Source organism: Rhinopithecus bieti, unplaced genomic scaffold, assembly GCF_001698545.2.
Source record: "Rhinopithecus bieti isolate Rb0 unplaced genomic scaffold, ASM169854v2 scaffold_947, whole genome shotgun sequence".
Taxonomy (NCBI): Eukaryota; Metazoa; Chordata; class Mammalia; order Primates; family Cercopithecidae; genus Rhinopithecus; species Rhinopithecus bieti.
Genome location: NW_016803664.1, coordinates 3,860,749 through 3,887,764, shown reverse-complemented (window position 1 = coordinate 3,887,764; position 27,016 = coordinate 3,860,749). Strand labels below are relative to the sequence as shown.

At 38.4% G+C, this 27,016-nt stretch overlaps 1 protein-coding gene across 1 annotated transcript in view; it reads left to right on the top strand.

Annotated features, from left to right (window-relative positions):
• TEX9 (testis expressed 9) overlaps positions 1-27,016 on the top strand; it is a 70,944-nt gene that overhangs the window by 38,305 nt on the left and 5,623 nt on the right. Inside the window, 1 exon segment of the mRNA XM_017847093.1 lies at positions 8,103-8,237. Within this exon segment, the coding sequence (XP_017702582.1) occupies positions 8,103-8,237 (135 nt within the window).

The window sequence follows — 27,016 nt, the reverse complement described above, 5'->3', positions numbered from 1 at the left end:
AAAGGATGAGTTCATGTCCTTTGCAGGAACATGGATGAGGCTGGAACCAATCATTCTCAGCAAACTATCACAAAGACAGAAAACCAAAGACCGCATGTTCTCACTCATAGGTGGGAATTGAACAATGACACCACTTGGACACAGGGCAGGAACATCACACACCAGGGCCTGTTAGAGGCTGGGGAGCTGGGGGAAAGATAGCATTAGGAGAAATACCTAATGTAAATGACGAGTTGATGGGTGCAGCAAACAACATGACACATGTATACTCATGTATCACACCTGCACATTGTGCACATGTACCCTAGAACTTAAACTATAATAATAAAAAAAATTAATTAAAAAAATACAAAAAAGCTCAGCGTGTTGGCGGGTGCCTGTAGTCTCGGCTACTCGGGAGGCTGAGGCAGGAGAATGGTGTGGCGTGAACCTGGGAGTCGGAGCTTGCAGCGAGCCTACATGGCGCCACTGCACTCCAGCCTGGGCAAGAGAGCGAGACTCCATCTCAAAAAACAACAACAACAACAACAACAACAAAAATACAAAGGGAAACTGAGTTTGATGGTTAAGCAAATTACCCAAGTTTATATATAGGTAGTGGCAGAATAGGATTCAGACTGTGACACCAAAATCTGTGTTTTTTCCACAAATCATATCATTCTCGAATCCCCCAAAATTAAATGAACGTAAGTACCAGCTATTCCAAAATCTTATCACTGTTTAAGAGTTTAATACTTTAAACTTTTATTTCACAATGAATGTACTAAGCGGTTATGATATTTTGGCTATCTGAAGGCTTTTATAAAAACTTCCATTGGCTCTGAACTTTCCAGCTTGCATCCCTATCTACCTTGCCAGGTAGGCATAATAATTCTCATGGGTTATGCAACCATGAGAACTCAAGATTGAATCATTCTTTGCTAAGTCTCATTTTATATCTCTATACAAACAAACCTCTGTGTACAGTTCTCAGAAATGCCAGAGCTTGAGTTTGATGGATTTGCTTTTATAAATCTGCAAAAGCCAACCGTTTTAAAAATTATTATATATAACTTAAGCTTCTAATGCTAACAGTATGGAGTTTTCTAAAATACAAAACAGAAAGCAATTTGTTTCAGCATTGGATTTTGTTTTCTGTTAGTGATTTCTTTAAAATCAGCTTTATTGAAGAATAACTTAAATACAATAAAATATACTTGTTTTAGCTTATAATTCAATGTTTTCAGAAATTAATATTCCCTCATAACTACCACTGTAATTCAGATAATGAAAATTTATATTACCCTCCCAGAATATCCTTTGTACTCCTGCCCCCTAAATCTCCGACCTCTAACCATGGCCCCAGGCAGCCACTGAGCTATATTTTTTCACTATAAATTAGATTTTCCTTATCTAAAATTTCATACCAATGGAATCATGAATATGGACTTTTGTATATCTGGCTATTTTTCTTCAGCATAATTTTTTTTTTTTTTTTTTTGAGACGGAGTCTTGCTCTGTCACTCAGGCTGGAGTGCAGTGGCGCCATCTTGGCTCACTGCAAGCTCTGCCTCCCGGGTTCACACCATTCTCCTCCCTCAGAATCCCGAGTAGCTAGGACTACAGGCGCCCGCCACCACACGGGCTAATTTTTCTGTATTTTTAGTAGAGACGGGGTGTCGCCATGTCAGCCAGAATGGTCTCGATCTCCTGACCTCGTGATCCGCTTGCCTTGGCCTCCCAAAGTGCTGGGATTACAGGCATGAGCCACCGCGCCCGGCCTTCGGCATAATATTTTTAAAGTTCATCAATGTTGTTACATGTTTTGTGGTTAATTTCCTTGTATTGCTCCATATTATTTATTTATGGAGTGTGGCTATCAAAAATCCACAGTGGATTTCCATGTACAAGTATTCTGTGTGAACACATGTTTTTGTGTATACCAAATACTTAGGAGTGGAATTTGTGAATTTTGTGGAAAGTGTATGCTTTACTTTTTAAGCAACTGCTAAACTGTGTTCCACAGTGATTGTACCATTTTACATTCCCACTAGCAATATATGAGAATTAGAGTTACTCTGTATCATCACCAGTACTTGGGATTATTATCTTTTTAATTTTAGCCATTCTAGAGGGGAAGAAATAGTATCTCATTGTGGTTTAATTTGTATTTCCTTTAGTTATCCATAGTTATAATGGATATTGAACATCTTTTCATGTGTTTATTGGTCATTCATATATCCTTTTTTGTGATGTATTTGTTCAATTTTTTTTGCCCATTCAAAAATACTAAGTTGTGAATTCTTTGTTTCCCTATGTAATTCCTTTATTAGAAGAATATATATTTTGAATAGTTTCTCCCAATCTGACTTGGCTTTATTTTCTCAACAGTGTGTTTGAAGTTTTAAATTTTGATGAATTACAAAATATTATTTTCTTGTGGCTTGTGCTTTTTTCCCAAAAATATTATTTTCTCGGGGTTTGTGCTTTTTTCCCCCCCATTCTATCCAAGAAATCTTGATACACTCCAAAGTCATGAGAGTTTTCTCCTGATTTCTTCTAGAAATGTTCGTGTGTGTGTGTGTGTGTACCTCAAAATCATATATAAATTGACCTGTAATCTATTTCAAGTTCATTTTGTGTGTGATAAGGGTCAGAGTTCACTTTTTTCCGTATGGATAATAATACAGTTCTTTCCCCATTTGCTTACCATGGCACCAGTGAAGGAGATGAACTGGCTGTATTTATGTATGAGTCTTCTTTGAACTATTCTGTTATATTGATATATACATTTGATATAATTCATTAGGAAAGCCACGTGCACTGGAGTTTTCTTTTGGAAGGATTTCAGTTACCAATTCAGTTTATTTAATGGATACAAGTCTATTCTGATTTTCTGCTACTTTTTGAGTCAGCTTTGCTAATTTCTGTTTTTCATGATATTTGTCCACTTCATCTAAGTCAAAGTTACTGGCCTAAATTTGTCCATAATATTCCTTTATTATATTTATTATATTTATAATACCTGTATGATGTGTAATAATGGCCCCTCTTTCATTTCTGATACTGATAATTTGTCTCTTCTGTCATTTTTTCTTAATCAGTCCTACTTTAAATTTATTTACAAATCTCAAGAATAATGCATTTTCTACCCTCACTTTCTGAGAAGTCGATTCCCTCTCCCGTTTTTGGAGATGATTATTAAACAGTTGGTCTTTTTTCCTCAGCTTTCCAACACCCCTTCCAACCTCCTTATTCTTGACTCATGACTCAGATTCCTTTTTCATTAAGGAAACAGAATCAAAAGATAACTTTATCATCCTTTCACTAAATTTACAACCTCGCTGCCTCTATACCACTCCCCACTCCAGTTACAGTGAATTAGTACCTCTTCTATCTAAAGCTGGCCCCTTCACTTGTGCACTGGATTCCATATACTCTCTTCTCCTCACGGACTTCCCACTGGCAATTGTCCTTTCTCTTGCAAAATCAAATTTACTCTTATCAGATTATACTCATTAGTGTACAAACATTTCATAGAATCATTCATATATTTATTTATTTTAAAACTTCTTTAGATCTTACATCTACCTCCAGTCCTGTATCATTGCTCCCCTTTATAGTGAAGCTTTCCAAAATTATTGTTTATATTCAATATCTCTATACCTCATGTGCCATTTTCTCCTGAAAATACTTTGCTTAGGCTTCCATCTCTACCCTGCCATTGAAACTACTCTTAAAAAGGTCACCAGTAATCCACATTGCAGTTGTGGTCCATTGTACTTGGTCAGTTATTCCTGACATGAATTTATTTATTTATTTATTTATTTATTTATTTATTATTTATTGAGATGGATCCTTGCTCTGTTGCCAGGATGGGAGTGCATGTGCGGATCTCAGCTCACTGCAAGCTCCGCCTCCCGGGTTCCCACCATTCTCCTGTCTCAGCCTCCCTAGTAGCTGAGACTACAGGTGCCTGCCACCTCGCCCAGCTAGTTTTTTGTATTTTTTATTAGAGACGGGGTTTCACCGTGTTAGCCAGGATGGTCTCGATCTCCTGACCTCGTGATCCGCCCGTCTCGGCCTCCCAAAGTGCTGGGATTACAGGCTTGAGCCACCGCGCCCGGCCGACATGAATTTATATCTCAGCAATATTTGAAATAGTTGATTACTTCTTCCTTGAAACACTATTCATTTGGCTTCTAGAGCACCACAGTCATGATTTTCCCTCATTTTCCTGGCCTTACATAGTAGAGTGCCCAAGTCTCTTTATATCTAATCCTTAGATGATCTCATTCAGTTCCATGGCTTTATATACCATCTATGTATATGTTATTCATACTCACATTTCTGTTTCTTGCCCTAACCTCCTCCTTTCTGCCCACTTGATATCTCTATTGTGTGTTAAACTTCACATGTCCTAAAGGAAGCTCTTGCTTCCCTGCCCTTAGCAAACCTGCTTCTCCCTCTCTTAGTAAAAGGCATCACCCAGTTGTTCAGTCTAAAATTGAAGAGTCATCTTGATCTATCTCTTTTCCTATATCCAGATCCAGCTCACCAACAAGTCCTGTCAATTCTGTCCTCAAAATCCATAGAATAAACCACTTCTCAAAACATTAATTACTTCTACCCAAGCCCAAGCCACTGTCTTTTATTTAAACTATTATAATAACCTCCTAGATTGGCAATACCACAGCGACCAGAGCAATCCCTATAAAATTTAAGTCAGAGCCGGGTGCGGTGGCTTACGCCTGTAATCTCAGCACTTAGGGAGGCCGAGGTGGGCGGATCACAAGGCCAGGAGATTGAGACCATCCTGGCTAACCTGGTGAAACCCCGTCTCTACTAAAAGTACAAAAAATTAGCCGGCATGGTGGTGGGTGCCTGTAGTCCCAGCTGCTTGGGAGGCTGAGGCAGGAGAATGGCATGAACCCAGGAAGCGGAGCTTGCAGAGAGCCGAGATTGTACCACTGCACTCCAGCCTGAGTGACAGAGTGAGACTCCATCTCGAAAAAAAAAAGTTAACTCAGATCATCACACACATACACATATGCATACACACTTAAAATCCTCCAAAGGCTTCCTGTGTCACTCAGAATAAAATCCAAATTTATAAGTAAAGCTTACAAGGTTCACCTAGGCTTGCCCTGCCCACTTCTCGTATCTCAAAACCTAACGCTGTGCCTATGTCACTCAGCTGAAACCACACTGACCTTCTAGGTGATTTTTTAATGTATTAAGTGGATTTCTACTACAGGATCTTTGTCTTTATTATTCTTATTATCTGGAATTCTTTCCCTGAGATCTTTATTTGATTATTGTATTTTTTTTAGAGACAGGATCTCACTCTGTTGCTCAGGCTGGAGTGGTGCAGTCATGGCTTACTACAGCCTTCACCTCCCTGGCTCAAGCAATCCTCTGCCTCAGTCTTCTAAGCAGCTAGGACCACATACATACGCCACAATGCCCAGCTAATTTTTAAATTTTTTGTAGAGACAAGGTCTCCCTATGTTTCCTAGGCTGGTCTCGAACTCCTGGGTTCATCCTCCCACATTGGCCTCCCAAAGTACTAAGACTACAGGTGTGAGTCACCGTGCCTGGCCTCCCCAAGATTTTAACTTAAATCATTACCTCACTTCATTTGGAAGACTTCCCTGACCACTTTATTTTAAATAGTTATACCCTTCCTTCATTGTTCTTTCCCTTTACCCTTTTTTTTCTTGATAGCCCTTATCACTACCAGATATTACATATATGTATGTGTAAATATGTGTTCATCTTCTGTCTCTTCCTCTAGAATGCAAACATCATGAGAGGAGGAAATTTGGTTAATTTGTGTGCCCATGATATAGAATAGTATCCTGCATGTAGTAAGTGCTTAATAAATGTGTTGAATAAATGAATGAAACCTATTAGGTATACATAATATTACTCACAATTTCAGATATGGAAATAAGTCTACCACAGCTGGCAGGTTTTCTGACTCCAAGTCCATTCTTTTCTACCTTAGCCCCTTGTTTCTGAAACCTCATCTGATTATTTATCCTCATCTGATTATTTCTTATCTGAATTTCTGTGGTGCTTTGTGTTATTCCCAGAGCATTTATTACATTCTGTCTTCTGCTGTGGCTGATGCATGCCCCTCTCTTTTCTTACTCTCCCCCAGTGCCTTTTATGAATGCTTTAATAATCATGAGAGAGTGGTATATCATTTCCTCCTGAAGCTCACAGTATTTGAATTTTAATGTTAAATTTGATTTTCTTAGTTTTTTTTTTTTTTTTTTAACTAATGTGCAACTCAGGATTGCAGATTTGTCATGAAATTTTGTCTAGCGACATGTAACTGCTTAAATTTTTATAACAGTAGAAATTTGTTTAGTGGATTACTCATATAGAAAAACTTTATTTCCTACTTTACTATTCTTCTGGCTATCATTTTTTCCCCACACCTCCCAAGAAGAGGGCAGTATTGATTCAGGGATAGGGGACATCATGTGGTACAGGATGGTTTTCATTTTTCTGTGAAATAGGTTACAGAGTCATCAGCAGGCAAGAGGAAAGATTCAGTTCTATATTCTTAAGAAGGAAGACTGAAATGAGGCAGCAAGGAATGTGGACTTTGTAGCTAATGAGAATCTTTGCCTTTTCTATGTGAACAGTGAGATAAATCAAGCTAGCTCTTCCTGTTGCTACCACCCACAAAGCTGTGAAGAAGGCTGTGATAGCAGATGGTATCCATACACAGTTTGATTTGTTTAGAAACCTACATAAAGAGCAGCATGTGTTTTGTTTTGTTTTTCCCCTTAATTACTCAGAGCCAGGGAGACTAGTTTTAAATAAAATGCAGGGATATAGCCATGAAAAAATTATAAAATATAGACAACTGCATTTTTAACTGCATCATTTCAACTCTATAATATTTATTGAGTATCTGCTCAATTTATTGAGTAAGGCTCTGGACTAGGCCTTACTTTGTAGGGGATATAAAGAAGAGTGGGTTTAGTATTACAAAATAAGTTCAGTTTAATTAACGTGTGTTAGTGTCTTTTATATCCCACTGAAGTGCTGAGTATACAGAAATTAAGACAGTTCTTTTCTTCAAGGAGCTTAAACTATAGTGGGGGAAATAAAGTTACGGGATAGTTTCAGTACCACATAGCAGATACAATGATAAATGTGTCTTAAGGTGCTATACAAGCTTTGAAGCGGGCACTTAATATAATCTGGGTGGATAGTGAGGATTAGAAAGGAAATATGTCTTGGGGGAGCTAATGCCCTAGAGTACAAACCTAGCTGAGTCAGCAGGTGCTAGTTACGTGAAAATGAGTGGGCAGAGATCAGGGCAGGAGGAAGAGCACAAGCAAAGACTGAGGCAGGAAACACCATGGCTGTTTGGGAGAGATCCAATTACTGCCGGTATTACTGAAAGTAACATCTTTGGCAGGAGATGAAGCTGGTTGACAGAGGAAAGATTATGGTGGAGTTCAGAGTTTATCCTCTACGTTCATGTTTCTTCAGGTGTTGGCCTGTTGACTCTGCAACAGAATATCCTAGGATGTTTGCAGAAATATAAGACTAAACTCACCCCAGGATGTGGAAAATAATTTATAAGATCTGTTGTTTCTACTCAGATTTGGGATTTTCCTGTAGGGCTATATAGAATGTTGTGATGAATATATTCTTAAATGATTTACTGTGTCAGGTATACAGAAAAACAGTGGAGAGTTTCTCTTAACATTGGTCTTTTTGGGAGGTTCCCAAAAGAAGAAATACAGTTATAAAGAGTTGTTTATAAAATAGAGGACAGGTATACTGTGTCTTGAGTCAATAAAGAGAGACAAAATTCCAAACAAAAAGTAATTTGAAAGCCCAGTTCACAACTACATTTTTTAGGATATGTTTCTCTAATACTAATTTGGGGCAAGAATTCCTTGAGACCTCTAACACTTAGTGTTCAGCCTCTAGCACCGTGTGTGCATGCGTGCGTGCATGCATGGGTGTGTGTGTGTGTGTGTTAAGTTTGAGAGAAAGCAAGGAATATGGCTATGGAAGATACTGCAAAATGATCAAGGGGGAACCTATGATATATTTATAAATGTTCCATAATGTTTTTTACTATACAGGAATTAGAAAATAAAAGAAGACTGCAAAAACAGGCTGCAAGTAGTCAAAGTGCCACAGAGGTTCGCTTGAATAGAGCTCTAGAAGAAGCAGAAAAGTATAAACTGGAGTTAAGTAAATTAAAGCAAAATAACAAGGTATGGAAAAATTGAATAGCTTTTGTAGTGATCCCTTTTGGTAACTACTTCTTTTATGAACATGTCAAAAATAATATTAAATTATAATTCTTGATGTCATGCTGAACATTTGTCTTTTCAGAAGAAATATATTCATTAGCAATATACACATTTCTAACATATTAGGATGATATGCTTGTCTATCGCCATAATTGGGTGATGGCACAACTCTTTGGAACATTAATTTCTTCAACCAGTTTTATCAGGTGCCTATATTATATGTCAGACACTTTTCTGAGCTCTTAGAAAAAGCTGTTTTAAAAAAGTATCTTTCGCCGGGCGCAGTGGCTCAAGCCTGTAATCCCAGCACTTTGGGAGGCTGAGACGGGCGGATCACGAGGTCAGGAGATCGAGACCATCTTGGCGAACATGGTGAAACCCCGTCTCTACTAAAAAAAAAAAAATACAAAAAACTAGCCGGGCGAGGTGGCGGGCGCCTGTAGTCCCAGCTACTAGGGAGGCTGAGGCAGGAGAATGGCATCAACCCAGGAGGCGGAGCTTGCAGTGAGCTGAGATCTGGCCACTGCACTCCAGCTGGGTGACAGAGCGAGACTCTGTCTCAACAACAACAACAAAAAAGTATCTTTCGTATCTCAAGTCTTTTATTCTCTGAACCTCGGTTTTCTAATATATAAAGTAAGGCTCTATTTTACAGGGCAGTGGTTCTCAAACTTGAGCATGTATCAGAATCTCTGGGAGGGCTTGTTAAATCAGATTGCTGGGGCCCATCCCCAGAATTTCTGATTTAATAGGTCTGGAGTGAGGCCTGAGAATTTGCAGTTTTAACAAAAATTTACCTGGGAACTTGTAAGGATCACCGTAACTCCAGTGTCTAGCCAATGCTTGGCATAGAATTAGCATGCGGTGCCTTAAATATCTGTTGAATAAGTGAAAGTTCAAATACCAGTGTTCATGAAAGCCCTTTGTACATTCCATAAATATTGGTTACTTTTTGGTTCTGTATTGACCTAAAAGGGTAATAAGTGATAGTCCATTGAACTCTACTTAATAATTAGAACAATATTTAATAATTTAACCATGACTTGGATAATGAAATTAGGAACCACTTTCATTATATACACAGATGATACATTTTGGATTAAGTTAGTAACACTTAACAGGAATAGACTGAAAGTGACCTTGATATGTCCTCTAACATGTTTGAGAGGCAAATATGTGGCATAGTGATTACAGAGTTTTAAGATGCCATCTGTGAGGTAGTTTGTTATATGGTCAGGTCATTTTCATATTCAAGGGCCATCAGTGATGATATAACTGGGCTTTATTAATGGAAGTTATTAAATTAACAAGTTAGGAAGTCATCTTTATAGACTTACCAGTAATTCGCCTGTTATTAGAGTGTTATTTCCAATTTGGTGCATTTTAAAGGATTTTGAAGAAAATAAAAAGAAGAATAACCACCTAGGTATCAGGATTTCCTAATTGTTGTAGATTTGACCTCTATATTGTATTAGTTCACATATTAAGAAAACAGAAGGAAAATGGTTTCATGAAACAGATGACTCTCCATATTCTAGCCAGCCATTTTGTTTTGTTTTGTTTTAATTTTTTTTAGGTTTGAGGGTACATGTGAAGGTTGTATAGGTAAACAGGTGTCGTGAGGGTTTGTTGACATATATTTAATCACCTAGGTATTAGGTCCAGTACTCAGTAATCTCTTCTGCTCCTCTCCCTTTTTCTGCCTTCTCCCCTTCAAGTAGACCCCAGTGTTTTTTGTTTCCTTCTTTGTGTTCTGTAAGTTCTTGTCATTTAGCTCCCACTTATAAGTGAAAACAAGCAGTATTCGGTTTTGTGTTCCTACATTAGTTTGCTAAGGATAACTGCCTCCAGCTCCATCCATGTTCCCACAAAAGACATTATCTCGTTCTTTTTTATGACTACATAGTATTCCATGGTGTATATGTACCAAATTTTCTTTATCCAATCTGTCATTGATGGGCATTACTTGATTCCATGTCCTTGCTATTGTGACTAGTGCTGCAGTGAACATTTGTGTGTATGTGTCTTCATGGTAGAATGATTTATATTCCTCTGGGTATAATTCCAGAAATGAGATTGCTGGGTCCAATGGCAGTTCTGCTTTTACCTCTTTGAGAATCACCATACTGCTTTGCGCAATGGTTGAACTAATTTACACTCCCACCAGCAGTGTGTAAGTGTTCCGTTTTCTCTGCAACCTCACTTTTTGACTTTTTAGTAATAGCCATTCTGACTGGTGTGAGGTGGTATTTAATTGTGGTTTTGATGTGCATTTATCTGTTGATCAGTGATATTGAGCTTTTTTTCATACTTCTTGGCCACATGTATGACTTCTTTTGAGAAGTGTCTGTTCTTGTCCTTTGCCCACCTTTTAATAGGGTTTTCTCTTGTAAATTTGTTTAAGTTCCTTATAGAAGCTGGATATTGACCTTTATTAGATGCATAGTTTGCAAAAATTTTCTCCCATTCTGCAGGTTGTCTGTTTACTCTGGTAATCATTTATTTTGCTGTGCAGAAGCTCTTTAGTTTAAGTAGATCCCACTTGTCAGTTTTTGCTTTTGTTGCAGTTGCTATTTCTCTCTTGTCATGAAATCTTTGCCCATTCCTATGTCCAAGATGGTATTGCCTAGGTTGTCTTCCAGAGTTTTTATAGTTTTGGGTTTTCCAGTTAAGTCTTTAATTCATCTTGAGTTGGTTTTTGTATAAGGTAGAAGGAAAGGGTCCAGTTTCAATCTTCTGCAAATGGCTAGCCAGTTATCCCAGCACAATTTATTGAAGAGGGAGCCTTTTCCCATTGCTTTTGTCAGGTTTGTTGAAGATCAGACAGTTGTAGATGTGCAGCCTTATTTATGGGCCCTCTATTCTGTTCCATTGGTCTATGTGCCTGTTTTTGTAACAGTACCTGTTTTTGTACCATGCTCTTTTGGTTATTGTAGACTTGTAGTATAGTTTGAAGTCAGGCAGTGTGCCTCCAGCTTTGTTCTTTTTGCTTAGTATTGCCTTGGCTATTCAGGCTCTTTTGTGGTTCCATGTGAATTTTTAAATAGTTTTTTTCTAATTCTGTGAAGAATGTCATTGGTAGTTTGATAGGAATAGCATTGAATCTGTAAATTGCTTTGGGCAGTATAGGCATTTTAATAAATCTTCCTATCAGTGAGCATGGGATGTTTTTTCCCTTTGTGTTTTTTCTGATTTCTTTGAGCAGTGTTTTGTAATTCTCATTGTAGATATCTTGTATCTCTCTGGTTAGCTGTATTCCTAGGTATTCTTTTTGTGGCAAGTGGGAATGGAATTGCTCTTCTGATTTGGCTCTCGTTTTGGCTGTTGTTGGTGTTTAGGAATGCTAGTAATTTTTGTACATTGATTTGCTATCCTGCAACTTTGCTGAAGTTGTTTATCTGCCAAAGGAGCTTTTGGGACAAGACTATGGGGTCTTCTAGATATAGAATTATGCCGTCTGCAAACAGAGATAGTTTGACTTACTATTTGGATGCCCTTTATTTCTTTCTCTTGCCTAATTGCTCTGGCAGGACTTCCAATACTACATTGAAGAGAAGTGTTGAGAGAGGGCATCCTTGTCATGTGACAGTTTTCAAGGGGAATGCTTCCAGCTTTTGTCCATTTAGTATAATGTTTACTGTGGGTTTGCCATAGATGGCTCTTATTATTTTGAGGTCTGTTCCTCCAATATCTATGTTATTTAGAGTTTTTAACATCAAGGGTGTTGAATTTTACTGAAAGCCTGTTCTGCATCTATTGAGGTAATCATGTGGTTTTTGTCTTTAGTTCTGTTTTTGTGATAAATTACATTTATTGATTTGTGTATGTTGAACCAACCCTGCATCCCAGGAATGAATGCTACTTGAACATGGTAGATAAACTTTTTGATGTGCTCCTAGATTTGGTTTGCAAATATTTTGTTGAGGATTTTTGCATCAATGTTCATCAAGGATATTGGCCTGAAGTTTTCTTTTTTGGTTGTCTCTCTGCCAGGTTTTGGTATCAAGATGATGCTGGCTCCATAGAATGAGTGGGGAGGAGTCCCTCCTTAGTTTTTTGTAATAGTTTCTGTAAGAATGGTACCAACTTTTCTTTGTACATCTGGTAGAATTTGGCTGTGAATCCACTGGGTCCCAGGCTTTTTTGGTTGGTAGACTTTTTATTACTGATTCAATTTGGGAGCTCATTATTGGTCTGTGTAGGGATTCAGTTTTCTCCTCGTTCAGTCCTGGGAGGGTGTACATGTCCAGGAATTTGTCCATCTCTTCTAGGTTTTCTAGTTTGTGTGCATAGAGGTGTTCATAGTAGTTTCTGATGGTTGTTTTTATTTCTGTGGGGTCAGTAGTAACATTCCCTTTGTCATTTCTAATTGTTTATTTGGATCTTCACTCTTCTTTACTAGTCTAGTGGTCTATTTTATTATTTTTTTCAAAAAAACAACTCCTGGATTCATTTATCTTTTGACTGGTTTTTCATGTCTTGATTTCCTTCACTTCAGCTCTGATTTTTGTTATTTCTCATCTTCTGCTAGCCTTGGGGTTGATATCTTCTTGCTTCTTGAATTCTTTCAGTTCTGAAGTTACATTGTTAATTTGAGATCTTTCTAACTTTTTGATGTGGGCATTTAGTGTTGCTATGAATTTCCCTCTTAACTCTCCCTTAGCCGTGTTCCAGAGATTCTAGTATGTTGTACTTTTTGTTGTTATTTTCAACTTTTTGATTTCTGACTTAATTTCATTATTTACCCCAATAGTCATTGAGGAGCGTGCTGTTTAATTTCCATGTAATTGCATGGTTTTGAGCAATTTTCATAGTCTTGACTCCAGTTTATTGTGTTGTGGTCCAAGAGTGTGTTTGGTATGATTTCGGTTCTTTTACATTTTTTGAGGATTGTTTTATGTCCAATTATGTGGTCAGTTTCAGAGTATGTGCCATATGGCACTAAGAAGAATGTATATTCTGTTGTTTTTGGGTGGAGAGTTCTGTAAAGGTCTATAATATCCATTTGGTCCAGCGTTGAGTTTAGGTTCCAGGTATCTTTGTTAATTTTCTGCCTCGATGATCTAATACTATGGAGTGTTGATATCTCCTACTATTATGATGTGAGAGTCTATGTCTCTTTGTAGGTTTCTAAGAACTTGCCTTATGAATCTGGGTGCTCCTGTGTTGTGTGCATGTATATTTAGGCTAATTAGGTCTTCTTATTGAATTCAGTACTTTACCATTATGTAATGCCTTTCTTTGTCTTTTTTGATCTTTGTTGGTTTGAAACGTTTTGTCTGAAATTAGAATTGCAACCCTTGCTTTTTTCTGTTTTCTATTTTCCTGGTAGATTTTCCTCTATCTGTTTGAGCCTATGAGAGTCATTAAATGTCAGATGGGTCACGTGAAGACAGCATACCATTTGGGTCTTGCTTTTTTTTTTTTTTTTTTTGAGAGGGAGTCTCGCTCTGTTGCCCAGGCTGGAGTGCAGTGGCCGGATCTCAGCTCACTGCAAGCTCCGCCTCCTGGGTTTACACCATTCTCCTGCCTCAGGCTCCTGAGTAGCTGGGACTACAGGCACCCGCCACCTCGCCCGGCTAGTTTTTTTTTTTCTTTGTATTTTTTTTTAGTAGAGACAGAATTTCACCGTGTTAGTCAGGATGGTCTTGATCTTGTGACCTTGTGATCCGCCTGTCTCGGCCTCTCAAAGTGCTGGGATTACAGGCTTGAGCCACCACGCCCGGCCGGGTCTTGCTTTTTTATACAGCTTGTCACTCCATGCCTTTTAAGTGGGGGCATTCAGGCTGTTTATATTCAAGGTTAGTATTGATGTGTGTGGATTTGATCTGCTGTTTTGCTGTTAGCTGGTTATTAGGTTGACTTGTTTCTGTGATTGCTTTACAGTGACATTGGTCTGTGTGTTTTTGTCTTAGCTGGTAGTGGTCTTTGCTTTCTATGTTTAATGCTTCTTTCAAGAGCTCTTGTAAGGCAGGTCTGGTGGTAACAAGTTCCCTCAACATTCGCTTATCTGAAGAGGATCTTATTTCTCCTTCACTTAGGTAGCTTAGTTTGGCTTAATATGAAATTCTTGAGGACTTTTTTTTTCTTTAAGAATATTGAATATAGGTCCTAAATCTCTTCTGGCTTGTTGGGTTTCCACTGAGAAGTCTGCTATTAGCCTTATGGGATTCCCTTTTTAGGAGGACCTGCCCTTTCTCTCTAGCTGTTTTTAACATTCTTTCATTTCAACTTTGGAAAATCTGACAATTACGTGTCTTGGGGATGATCTTCTTGTGTAGAATCTTGCAGGAATTCTCTGTATTTCTTGAATTTGACTGTTGGCCTCTCCAGCAAGTTTGGGTAAGTTTTCATGGACAATATCCTGAAATACATTTTCCAAGTTGTTTGTTTTCTCCCCTCCCTTTGAGTGATGCCAGTGATTCATAGATTTGGTCTCTGTATATAATCTCATACTTCTTGGAGGTTTTGTTCATTCCTTTTTATTTATTTTTTTTCTTTTTGTCTGACTTCAGAGAACCAATCTTCAAGTTCTGAGATTCTTTCCTCAGCTTGGTTTTTCTGCTGTTAATACTTGTGATTGCATTGGGAAATTCTTTAATTGTGTTATTCAGCTCTGCTCTGTCAGACCCATTAGGTTCATTTTTACACTGGCTCTTTCATCCTTCAGCTCTTGTACCACTTTACTGTGATTCTTATTTTCCTTAGATTGGGTTTTGCATCCTCCTGAATCTCGATGATCTTTGTTCCCATCCGTATTCTGAATTCTATTTCTGTCATTCCAGCCAGTTCAGCCTGGTTAAGAACTCTTGTTGAAGAACTGGTGTGGTTGTTTGGAAGGCATATGACACTCTGGCCATTTGAGTTACTGGAGTTTCTGCATTAGTTCTTTGTCATCTGTGTGTGTGGGTGTTCCTTTAACTGCAGTGTAGATTGAATATAGTCAGTACATTTCTTTTCTGGATGCCTTCACTGGGCTGATGCTTTGTTCAGGGTCTTTATTTGAAGCTGACCTCTTGTATCTGGTTTCACAGAAGGGTATGTTTCAGGTATTTTTGGTGTTAAAACTTTGGGGAATGTGATCCTGTAGTTGGCACTTAGGCTTATTGGTCATTTGGTAGACTCTTGCTTGGTTGTGTGGCTCCCCTATGTTTCCTCACAGTTGTAGCCATGTTTCTTCTTCATGCTGTGAAAGTGTGGGTTCCTCTTCACTTGAGTGCTGGCTGTAGATCACAACTTGGCACTCCTGGGGTGCCCACTGCAGTTCTGGGGCTATCTCAGTGTTTATGTTCCTTCCCCAACTTGGAGGAAGCAGAGGAAGGGATCTTAGTAGTGGTTGTGACCAGAGGTTGTTTGCTTGTCTACTGGGAGCTCCACCCCAGAGAGATGCAGGTCAGCAATTGCTTAGTACAATCAGCCCAGGATGGTGGGTCTGTGCTGTAGGCCCAAGCCAGGGGTTCCCTGTCTGGTGATGAGCAGTGGGGATTGGGGTGTTGTCAGACCCACGGGAGAGGGACTGGCCTCCTCTCCTTGGGTTGACTGCAGCTTGTTGGAGGTATGGATAAAGGACTTAGGGTCTTTGCTCCTTCATTAGTTTGAGGGTGGCAAGGGCAGCTGCAGAGGCAGTGGCAGAGAGGCTTTCAGTTGCCCCTGGAGGCTCTGTCCAGGGAGTTGCCAAGTTGCCACTGGCTTGATAGCTCTGGTAGGGGGTGGCTAGAGGCTCAGGCCTAGAGTACCCTCCTGGTGAGGCGATATGGGAATGGGTACCCACATAACAGTCTGATCACTTTTCTATAGGGCTCCTATGGTATGCTGGGGGCCTGTTCCAGTCCCTAGTGACCTCGGATTTTCCAGAACCTGGAGGTATCACCAGTGAAGACTGTGAAGCAGCAGATTATGGCCTTTCCCTCCTTCTGGAAACTTCATCCCAGGGAGGTATGGGCTTGTTGCCAGACCTGTAGGAGGTGGCTGGAGACCCCAGTTGGGAGGTCCCACCCAGTGAGGAGGAAGGGGATTTGTGGACCTGTTGAAAAAAGCAGCCTGGCCATATTTTGGTAGAGTAGCTATGCTGTGTTCCACTTCAGTACCTGGTCACCTCAGACACTCTGAGGCCCAAAGGTTGGATCAGCTAAGTCGCCCAAATAGCAAAGATGGTGTCCTGCCCCTCTGCCTCTGAGAGCGCTGTCCCGGGGGAATTGGCCTGGTGAGGAGTGGGATCAGGGACCTGCTTAAAGAACCAGTCTGGCCACATTTTGGGAGAGGGGCTGTGCTGTACTGGGGGAGCCCTTCTGCCCCTGGTTGGCTCAGACTCTGCAAAGCCGGAGGGCTGGAATGGCTCAGTTGCCCAAATAGCAAAGATGGCAGCCCACCCCATGCCTCCTTTAAAAAAGAGCTACCTCTCCACCCCTGGAGCTCCTTCTTAGGGAGGTGCAGTGCCACTAACCAATGGCTGGCTGGAGTTCCAAACCAGTGGGTCTTATCTTGTGAGGTGTCATGGAAGTGGGGCCTGCAGGCTATCGCTCAGCCCTGTAGATTCAGCCTCTCTTTCTTAAGGGTATGTATGTGGGTCTAACCTCCTACTTTGCAGGAGCTGCAGCTACTTTTGCGAGAAAGCCCCAGTATCTAAGCTCCAGGGTCTCCACGCATACCTGAGTGGCTGCTCTGCCAAGATTCCAAGTAGCTCTGTCTGTCAGACTGAAGGCCCTGGTGGAGTGGGTTCACAAAGAGATCTCCTGACCCGAGGTTACAAACAGCCCTGGGAGAAGCGTGGTGTCCCGGCATCACACATTCACCACTGCTTCCCTGGGCGGGGGAGCATCCTCTGGCTCTGTGTTACTCCTGGGTAGAATATTGTCCTGTCTTTTCTTCATTCTTCATGGATCAAGTTGTTTCCCTGGTTAGTCCCCCATTTTGAAAATTCAAGTAATGAGAACTTGGTATGTGAACAACTCAGAATGGAACCATCAATACTAAAAATAATCTAGAGGTGTTCAAGATACAAACTTCTGACCTCAGCTCTGCACTATGGGTCATTGATTTAAATTACCACAGTGGGATAACATTTTGTGTATATATTGCATTACTATTTATCATATTTTAAATTTTATTTTAAAATTTATTTTATTTTTTGTAGAGACGGGGGTCTCACTTTGTTGCTCAGGCTGGTTTTGAACTCCTGAGCTCAAGTAAGCTTCCCACCTTGGCCTCAGAAAGTGCTGGGATTACAGGTGTGAGCGACTGTGCCCAGCCCACTATTTACTAGAAAGCAGACTTTTGATGTCAGAATTCTTTGTGTGTGTCAGAGTCTTGCTCTTTTGCCTAAGCTGGAGTACAGTGGCGTGATCTCTGCTGACTACAACCTCCATCTCCCGGGTTCAAGCGATTCTCCTGCCTCAGCCTCCCAAGTACTAGGGACTACAGGCACCCGCCACCAAGCCCAGCTAATTTTTATATTTGTAGAAGAGGTGGGGTTTCACCATGTTGGCCAGGCTGGTCTTGAACTCCTGACCTCAAATGATCTACCTGTCTCGGCCTCCCAAAGTGCTAGGATTACAAGCATGAGCCACGTGCCCAGTCTGATGTCAGAATTCTTAAATGTAACTTATTTTACGTTTCTGAAAAACTATGTATCTCAAACTTTTGATTTTTCAATTATTTTGCCTATTTCTAGGCTTTATCTTTGAGGGAGATTTTGGGATATGCAATAACTTTTCCGGAGAGTCTAATCTGTATATAAATTTTCTTTTGTGAGCAGGTGTATTTTTTCCATTTTAATTATTTGTACTTTGCCTCCCATTCTGAATAGACATATAATAGTTAATAGGCAATTAAAATTATTCAAGTCTATACATTTAAGAAAATATGACAGGGAAATAGTAAGGTTTCCAAAAAATAGAACAAGATTACCTCATCATCATCAGAAAGTTAAAGATGTACTTTAAAAAAATGATACACTTTTTCTCCACAGAGGTTAGGAAATAAGTAATTATGCTTTAAAGTAACAGTAGCTTTTGAAATTAAAAGTCAGTAAACTTAAAGCAGATGCTGTAGGAGTGCTCTGAAACACACTGAAGGAAGGAATGCTGGAAGTATAGTTTAATTGGAATTCTACCTAAAAACAGGGCATTGGGATAGATGGTGTCTTGAAATCCATTTAAAATATGACATCAGAGTTCATGTTATTTCATTTAGGAATAGGTAATTTCTAATTATTTATTAATTCATTTAGAAATATTTATGAGGACCTGCTAGGTACCTGCCAGACCTTTAGTGGAGGGTAAAGATATAAAAATTAAAAAAAAAAAAAAAACAGATGTAATCCTTGTAGCTGTGCACCTATCTTATAATGAAATTGAATGTTTAGATAATCCATGAAGCAAAACCTACATGATTATCGAATTTAGATAATCTATCAAAGCTAAGATGCAACTGCAATAAATGCTGTGGGAAGTATATGGTGCTTTGAGCAAGTAACCAAGCCAATAAATGGCCAATAAATGCCTTTTTTTTTTTAAAGATCCAATGAGCATTTATTACAACTGGCTATTCTAGTTCTTTTGCATTTCCATGTAAGTTTTAGAATCACATGTTGGAGTTTTGATTGGCATTGCATTGAATCTATAGATCAGTTTTGGGAAAATTGACATCTTAATAGTGTCTTTAAAATCATGAATAGAAAATATCTGTTTATTTAAGCCTTCTTCAATTTCTCCAAACTATATATCTATATATATAGTTTGGAGAATACAGGTTTTACATATTTTTTTCAAGCTTACCTCTTGGTATTTATTTCCTATTTTTGATATTATAAATGTTCTTTAAATTCCAGTTTCCCATTGTTTGTTGCTATAATGGAGAAATACAATTTATGTTTGCATATTGAGTCTATATCTTCAACTTTGCTGAACTCACTTACTCTAGAAGCCTTAGGATTTTCTACAGACTTTTTCTGTAAAAGACCAACTAGTAAATGCATTGGCTTTGTGGGCTACATATGGTCCCTTGTGTATTCTTCACTGTTTTTTTTAAAAAATTTATTTAACACCTTCAAAATAAATCATTTTTAGTTCACAAGTTTTAGAAAAACTGACTGCAATTTCCTGAGAGATCTTACCAGGAATGAATGTTGAATTTTGTCAAATGCTTTTTTCTGGATCTATTGAAATTATATTTTTCTTTTTTCGTCTTTCAAATGTTAAAACAACCTTGTATTCCTGGGATATACTCCACTTGGTGATGGTGTATCATCTCTTTTATATATTATTGGTTACATTTTTGTGAATGTCTCTATACATGGGAACATAGTTCTAGTCTGTTTAGTCTGTAGTCTTGTTTTAGTTTTTTTTGTTGTTGTTTTTTGTTTTTGTTTTTTTTTGAGACAGAGTCTGGCTCTGTCGCCCAGGCTGGAGTGCAGTGGCCGGATCTCAGCTCACTGCAAGCTCCGCCTCCCGGGTTTACGCCATTCTCCTGCCTCAGCCTCCCGAGTAGCTGGGACTACAGGCGCCGGCCACCTCGCCCGGCTAGTTTTTTTTTTTTTTTTTTGTATTTTTTAGTAGAGACGGGGTTTCACCGTGTTAGCCAGGATGGTCTCCATCTCCTGACCTTGTGATCCGCCCGTCTCGGCCTCCCAAAGTGCTGGGATTACAGGCTTGAGCCACCGCGCCCGGCCTGTTTTAGTTTTCTTACACATTGTTTTCATCTTTAGGTTTTTTGCTTTGCGTTTGTTTTGGTTTTGGTTTCAGGGTAATGCTGCCTTTATTAAATGAACTTCCAAATCATTCTTCTGGAGAAGCTCAACTTTCAGAGAAGTTTTTGTAGGGTTGGTATTATTTTCTCTTTGTCTGGTAGAGTTCACAGGTGAAGCCATCTGGGCTTGAGGTTTTCTTGTGGAAAGATTTTATACTTCAAATTCTATTTCTTTAATAGATATAGAAGTATTCTTTATAGAGGCTATATTTTATTATGTTTTGGGTGTTTGTATCTGTCAAGGAATCTGTCCATTTCATTTATGTTGTCAAATTTACTGGCATACGGTTTTTTACACTAGTTCCTTATTTTCCTTTGAATATTCCTCCTATATTCCCGTGGGTCATTCCCCCCTCACATTCTTGTATTGTTAATTTGTGTCTTTTTTACTTTTTCTGATCAGTCTTACTAGAGGTTTACTAATTCTTGTTTTATTGATTTTCCTCTACTGGTTTTTTATTTTTTTATTGATTTCTGCTCTTCTTTCCCTCTCCTTACTTTTGGGTTCAATTTGTTCTTTTTCTAGTTTCTCCTTTTTTTTCCCCTCTAGACAGAGTCTTGCTGTGTCGCCCAGGGTGGAGTGCAGTGGTGCAAACTTGGCTCACTGCAACCTCCACCTCCCGGGTTCAGGCAGTTCTGCCTCAGCCTCCTGAGTAGCTGGGATTACAGGCCCCCGCCACCATGCCTGGCTAGTTTTTTATGTTTAGTAGAGAGGGGGGTTCACCATGTTGGCCAGGCTGGTCCCGAACTCCTGACCTCGTGATCTGCCCACCTCGACCTCCCAAAGTGCTGGGATTAAACAGATGTGAGCCACTGCGCCTAGCCTCTTTTTCTAATTTTTTAAAAATGGAAGTGGAGACTGTTGATTTGTATCCTTTCATCTTTTCTAATATAAGCATTTTAAATACTGTAAATATTTCTCTATGAATTTCCTTAGCTACTTCCCACCAATTTAGATTTTTTGTATTTTCATTTTTATTCTATTCAGAATACTTTCTAATTTTCTTTTTTATTTCCTCTGAGCCATGACAAACTTTAAAAGTTTGTCATTTCATTTTTCAAATATTTGGGGATTTTCCCCAGATACTATTCTTACTGATTTTTAATTCCATTGTGGACAGAGAATGCACTTGGTTTTATTTGAATCATTCTAAATGCGTGGATACTTTTTTGGCCCAGAATATGGTTTAAATTGGTAAATATTTCATGTGCCCTTGATAGGAATGTGCATTCTGTATTTGTTAGGTGGAGTATTCTATAAATGTCAATTATGTCAAATTGCTTGATAGTGTTGTTCAACACTTCTGTATCTTATGTATTCTCTGTGTCCTTGCTCCATCAGTGATAAAAGAGAGGGGTACTAAACTGAATAGAACTGTGAATTTGTCTGTTTTCCCTTTCAGTCTTCTCAATTTTTGCATCATGTATTTTGAGTCTTGGTTATTAGGTATATTAATACCCAATATCTAAGAAGATTGTTAAATCTTCTTGAATGAATTGACCTCTTATTATTTATTTATATTTATTTTTGTTCCTGCATTCTGATACAGGTTGAGTATCCCTTATCAGAAATGCTTGGTACCAGAAGTGTTTTAGAAATGCTAAAGTGGACATTTCATCTTTGAGCATCATGTCAGCACTCAAAAAGTTTTAGATTTTAGAGCATTTTGGATTTCAGACTTCAACCTGTATTAACTTTATTTGATATTCATGCAACTGAAGCTTTATTTTAGTTCGTGTTAGCATTGTCTTATCTTTTACCGTTCTTTTACTTGTAATTCCTTTGCGTCTTCCCGTTAGCAGCATTTAGTTGACTTTGCTTCAGTATCTGTCAAAATCCTGTCAAAACAAAAGACTGTCAAAATCCAATCTGACAGTCTCTTAACTTTTTAATTGAGGTGCTTACACCATTACATTTAAAATGATTAATAATATGGTTGGGATTAAGTCTGTTAGCTAGCTATTGTTTTTATTTGGCCCATATGTTTTCTTTCCTTTCTTTTTGAATTGCTTTTTTAAAGATTCCATTTTATCGCCTTTATTAGCTCATTATCTGTACTTCTTTGTATGCATTTCAGCATTTGTTATATATATGTTTATCACTGTCTACTTCAAGTAATATAGCATTTTATGAATAATTTAAGAGCCTTTTAGCAGTATACTTCCATTACCCCCCATGTTTCTGCTATTGTCATATGTTTTATCTATAAACTACATTGTTAATTAAAAAGATTTTTTTATTACTATACTTTAAGTTCTAGGGTACATGTGCACAACGTGCAGGTTTGTTACATATGTATACATGTGCCATGTTGGTGTGCTGCACCCATTAACTCGTCATTTACATTAGGTGTATATCCTAATGCTATCCCTCCTCCCCACTCCCCACAGTAGGCCCCATTGTGTGATGTTCCCCTTCCTGTGTCCAAATGATCTCATTGTTCAATTCACACCTATGAGTGAGAACATGTGGGTGTTTGGGGTTTTCTGTTCTTGCGATGTTTGCTGAGAATGATGGTTTCCTGGCTGCATCTATGTCCCTACAAAGGACACGAACTCATCCTTTTTTTATGCTGCATAGTATTCCTGGGGTATATGTGCCACATTTTTTAATCCAGTCTGTCACTGATGGACATTTGGGTTGATTCCAAGTTTTGTATTGTGAATAGTGCCGCAATAAACATACATGTGCAATGTGTCCTTTATAGCAGCATGATTTATAATCCTTTGGGTATATACCAGTAATGGGGTGGCTGGGTCAAAGTGGTATTTCTAGTTTCTAGATGCTTGAGGATCACCACAAGGTTTTCCACAATGGTTGAACTAGTTTACAGTCCCACCCAACAGTGTAAAAGTGTTCCTATTTCTCCACATCTTCCTCCAGCACCCTGGTTGTTTGCTGACTTTTTAATGATTGCCATTCTAAACTGGTGTGAGATGGTATCTCATTGTGGTTTTGATTTGCATTTCTCTGATGGCTAGTGGGATGATGAGCATTTTTTTCATGTGTCCCTGTTGGCTGTATGAGTAATCTTCTTTTGAGAAGTGTCTGTTCATATCCTTTGCCCACTTTTTGATGGGGTTGTTTGTTTTTTTCCATGTAATTTGGTTTGAGTTCTTTGTAGATTCTGGATATTAGCCCTTTTGTCAGATGAGGAGATTGCAAAAAATTTTCTCCCATTCTGTAGGTTGCCCTGTTCACCTCTGATGGTGTTTCTTTTGCTGTGCAGAACTCTCTTAGTTTAATAATGAGATCCCCAATTTGGTCAATTTTTGCTTTTGTTGCCGTTGCTTTTGGTGTTTTAGACCATGAAGTCCTTGCCCATGCCCTAAGTCCTGAATGGTTTACTTAGGTTTTCTTCTAGGGTTTTTATGGTTTTAAGGTCTAACATTTAAAGTCTCTAATCCATCTTGAATTAATTTTCATATAAGGAGTAAGGAAAGGTCAGTTTCAGCTTTCTAACTTACGGCTTAGGCCAATTTTCCCAGACCATTTACTAAATAGGGAATCCGTTTCTCATTTCTTGTTTTTGTCAGCTTTGTCAAAGATCAGATGGCTGTAGATGTGTGGTGTTATTTCTGAGGGCTCTGTTCTGTTCCATTTCCTAATGTAAACATTTACAACTACAGATTTCCCTCTTAGCAGTGTTTATACTCTGTCCTATAGTTTTGGCATATTGTAGCTTTGTTTCAATTTGTCTCATGATTATTTTCTAATTTCCATTGTGATTTCTTCTTTGAGCCCTTGGTAGTTTGAGTATTTTGTTCAATCCCCACATATTTGTGGATTTTCCAGTTTTCCGTCCACTATTGATTTCTAGTTTGAATCAACTGTGATTGGAAAATATACTTTGTATGATTTCAGTCTTATAAAATGTGGGGAATGTTCCATGTGCACTTGAGAAAACTGTATTCTCCTCATTGATTTTCATTAACATCTTTGTTGAGATATAATTCATATACCATACAGCCCACTTAAAATATACAAATAAGTTGTTTTTTGTAGTCACAAAGTTGTGCAACCATCACCACAATCAATTTTGCAATTTTATCACCCCAAAAAGAACCTCTGTACCCATTCACAGCCACTCTATATTCCCCCAACACCCTGCACCACATTCTAGCCCTAGGCAACCACTAATCTACTTCCTGTCTCTGCATATTTGTCTGTTGTGGCATATGATTCTATTTTTTCTTTATTATTTCAGTCGTTTTGGGGGAACAGGTGGTGTTGCTTACACAGATAAGTTCTTTAGCGGTGATTTCTGAGATTTTGGTACACCCATCACCCGAGCAGTGTATACTGAACCCAATTAATCTTTTATCCCTCTCACCCTTCACCCGTAAGTCCCTAGAGTCCATTATATCCTTCTTATGTCTTTGTGTTAGAGAACTGTTTTTTGTGTCTCTTAAATCTAATTGGTCTATAATGTTGTTCAAGTCCCTTATTTCTTTATTGGTCTTCTATCCAGTGGTTCCATCGATTATGGGAAGTGGGGTATTGACGTCTACTTTTATTGTAGAGTGGTCTTTTCTTCAAGTCTGTCAATGCTTGGCTTCATATATTTGGGCACTTTAATGTTTGGTACATATATAATTGTATCTATCTTCTTGCTGAACTGGCCCTTTTGTTTGGCTCATATGTTCTTATATAATGTCCTTCTTGGTATGTTTTAACAGTTTTGACTTAAAGTCTATTTTGTCAGATATTACTGTAGTCACTTCTGTTTTCTTTTGGTTACAAAATTTCAGATTATCTTTTTCTATCCTTTTACCTTCAATCTGTGCATATCTCTGGATCTAAAGTTAGTTGCATGTAGACAGCATAAAGTTGGATTTTAGTTTTTAAAAATCCATTCTTCTATTCAATTTATTTTGGTTAGGGAGTTTTGTCCATTTACATTTAAAGTTATTGGGAGGCCTGTTGATTTGTTCACAGTTTTCTGTATGTCTTGAGGACTTTTAGCCTCTCATTTCTTCCCTTATTGCCTTCCTTAGTGTTTAGTTCATTTTGTGTAATGATGCAACTTCAATCGTATATAAAGACTCTATTCCTTTTCAGCCCCTCTCCTACCTTGTGTTACTGGTGTCACAAATTAGATCTTTAGGTTATGTACCCATTAACAAAGATTTATAGTATTTTTTATGCTTTTGTTTTTTAAATTCTATGAAAGAATGAAAAGTGAGATGTCAACCAAAATTAAAATAATACAGGCCTTTATATTTGTCCAAATATTTACATTTACTGGAGAATTTCATATTTGCATATAGCTTTGTGTTATTGTCTAGTATCCTTCTGTTTCAACTTGAAGGATTTTCTTTAGGATTTTGTAGGGAAGATATAGTGGTAATGAATTTCCTCAGCTTTTATCTAGGAATGTCTTTATTTCTTTTTCATTTTTGAAGGATACTTTGCTGGATATAGTATTCTTCTAGGTGTTTTTTCTTTCAGCACTTTAAATATATCATCCTACTGACTTCTGGCCTGCAAAGTTTCTGCTGAAAAATCTGTTGATAATCTTACAGATGCTCCCTTGCATGTGATGAGCCATTTTGTCTTGTTGCTATCAAGATTTTCTCTTTCACACTCGACTGATTAAAATGTGTCTTGCTGTGGGTCTCTTTGGGTTTTTCCTACTTGGAGTTCATGGAGCTTTTTGTATTTGTATATCCATTTTCCTTAAATTTGGCAATTTTTCAGCTATTACTTCTTCAAATAAGTAATTTGTCTCCTTTTCTCTCTCTCCTAAGATTACACTAATATACATATTGGCCCACTTGATGGTGTCCCTTAGCTGCTGTTCACTTTTCTTCTTCATTCTTTTACTTTTGGCTTCTCTGACCTGCTCATTTCAAATGACCTGTCTGAAAGCTCGCTCATTCTTTCTTATACCTGTTCAGCAGGTATAAGACCTGTTCTGCTGGAACCGTTCAAGTGAATTTTTCAATTCAGTTACTGTATTTTGCAACTTTAGAATTTGTTTTGTTCTTTTTTGTAATTTTTGTTAATAGTCTCATTTTATTATTATATAGGTATCCTGATTTCATTTAGTTGTCAATATTCTCCTTCAGCTCATGGAGCATATTTATGGCAGTTATTTTAAAGTCCTTGTCTAATAAGTGAGAAGCCTTTGTTTCTTTAGGATAAATTTCTGGATATTAATTTTGTTCCTTTAATATGGTCCATGTTTCCCTGTTTCTTTGGATGTCTTGTGATCTTAACGTTGAAAAATGGATGTTTGAAAAAACAGTTCTCTCGGTCTTGCAGACTGGCTGCATGCAAGCAAAGACCTTCACTAATCAGCATGGAGTAAAGTCTTGAGGTTCTCTCAAACCTTTTCTGGGGATGTGTCTTTCCTGGGCCTGTGTGTTTTAATTCCAGTTTTCCATACACATGGCTTCTTTTAAATGTCCTAATTACCTAAAAGTCTCAATACTTCTCACAGATTTAGATGCTGTATTGTATTCCTCTGCCTATAATTTTTTGCCACCAGGTTCCTGCAGTTCTGTGGACTCACTGCACCTCTCACATTCAGTGGTACCAACCACCTGTTTCTGCAGCTTCCAACCTGATATCCAAATGACGCAGCTGTTCCCATCAGTACTGAGTCAGGCAAGACAGATACCAGTCCCTCAGGCAGGCCCCAGAAAAACCAGAATGTTGCAAGCAAGTCTACTCTTTTCCTTCCATTCCAAGGGAGGGAACTGGGAATTGGGTGGCTTCTTCCTGACTGTGCTGTGCGAGGGAGTATGTGGGGAAAGGGTGAGAAAAACACCACGACATTTCCTACTATTTTGAGTATGACCTTCTCTTAGGCATTCTCTTGGTTGCTTCTGCTGACTGACTGGTTTCTAGAGCTCTCCCAAAGCTACTTTGGTCTGTGTATCATATATTCAGTCTTTTAATGGGGGAGCAAAGGCCTGGAGCTTCCTAATCCACCATTTTGCTGACAACACTGTATCTTTTAAAGAGGCGTTTTTTTTTTTTTTTTTTT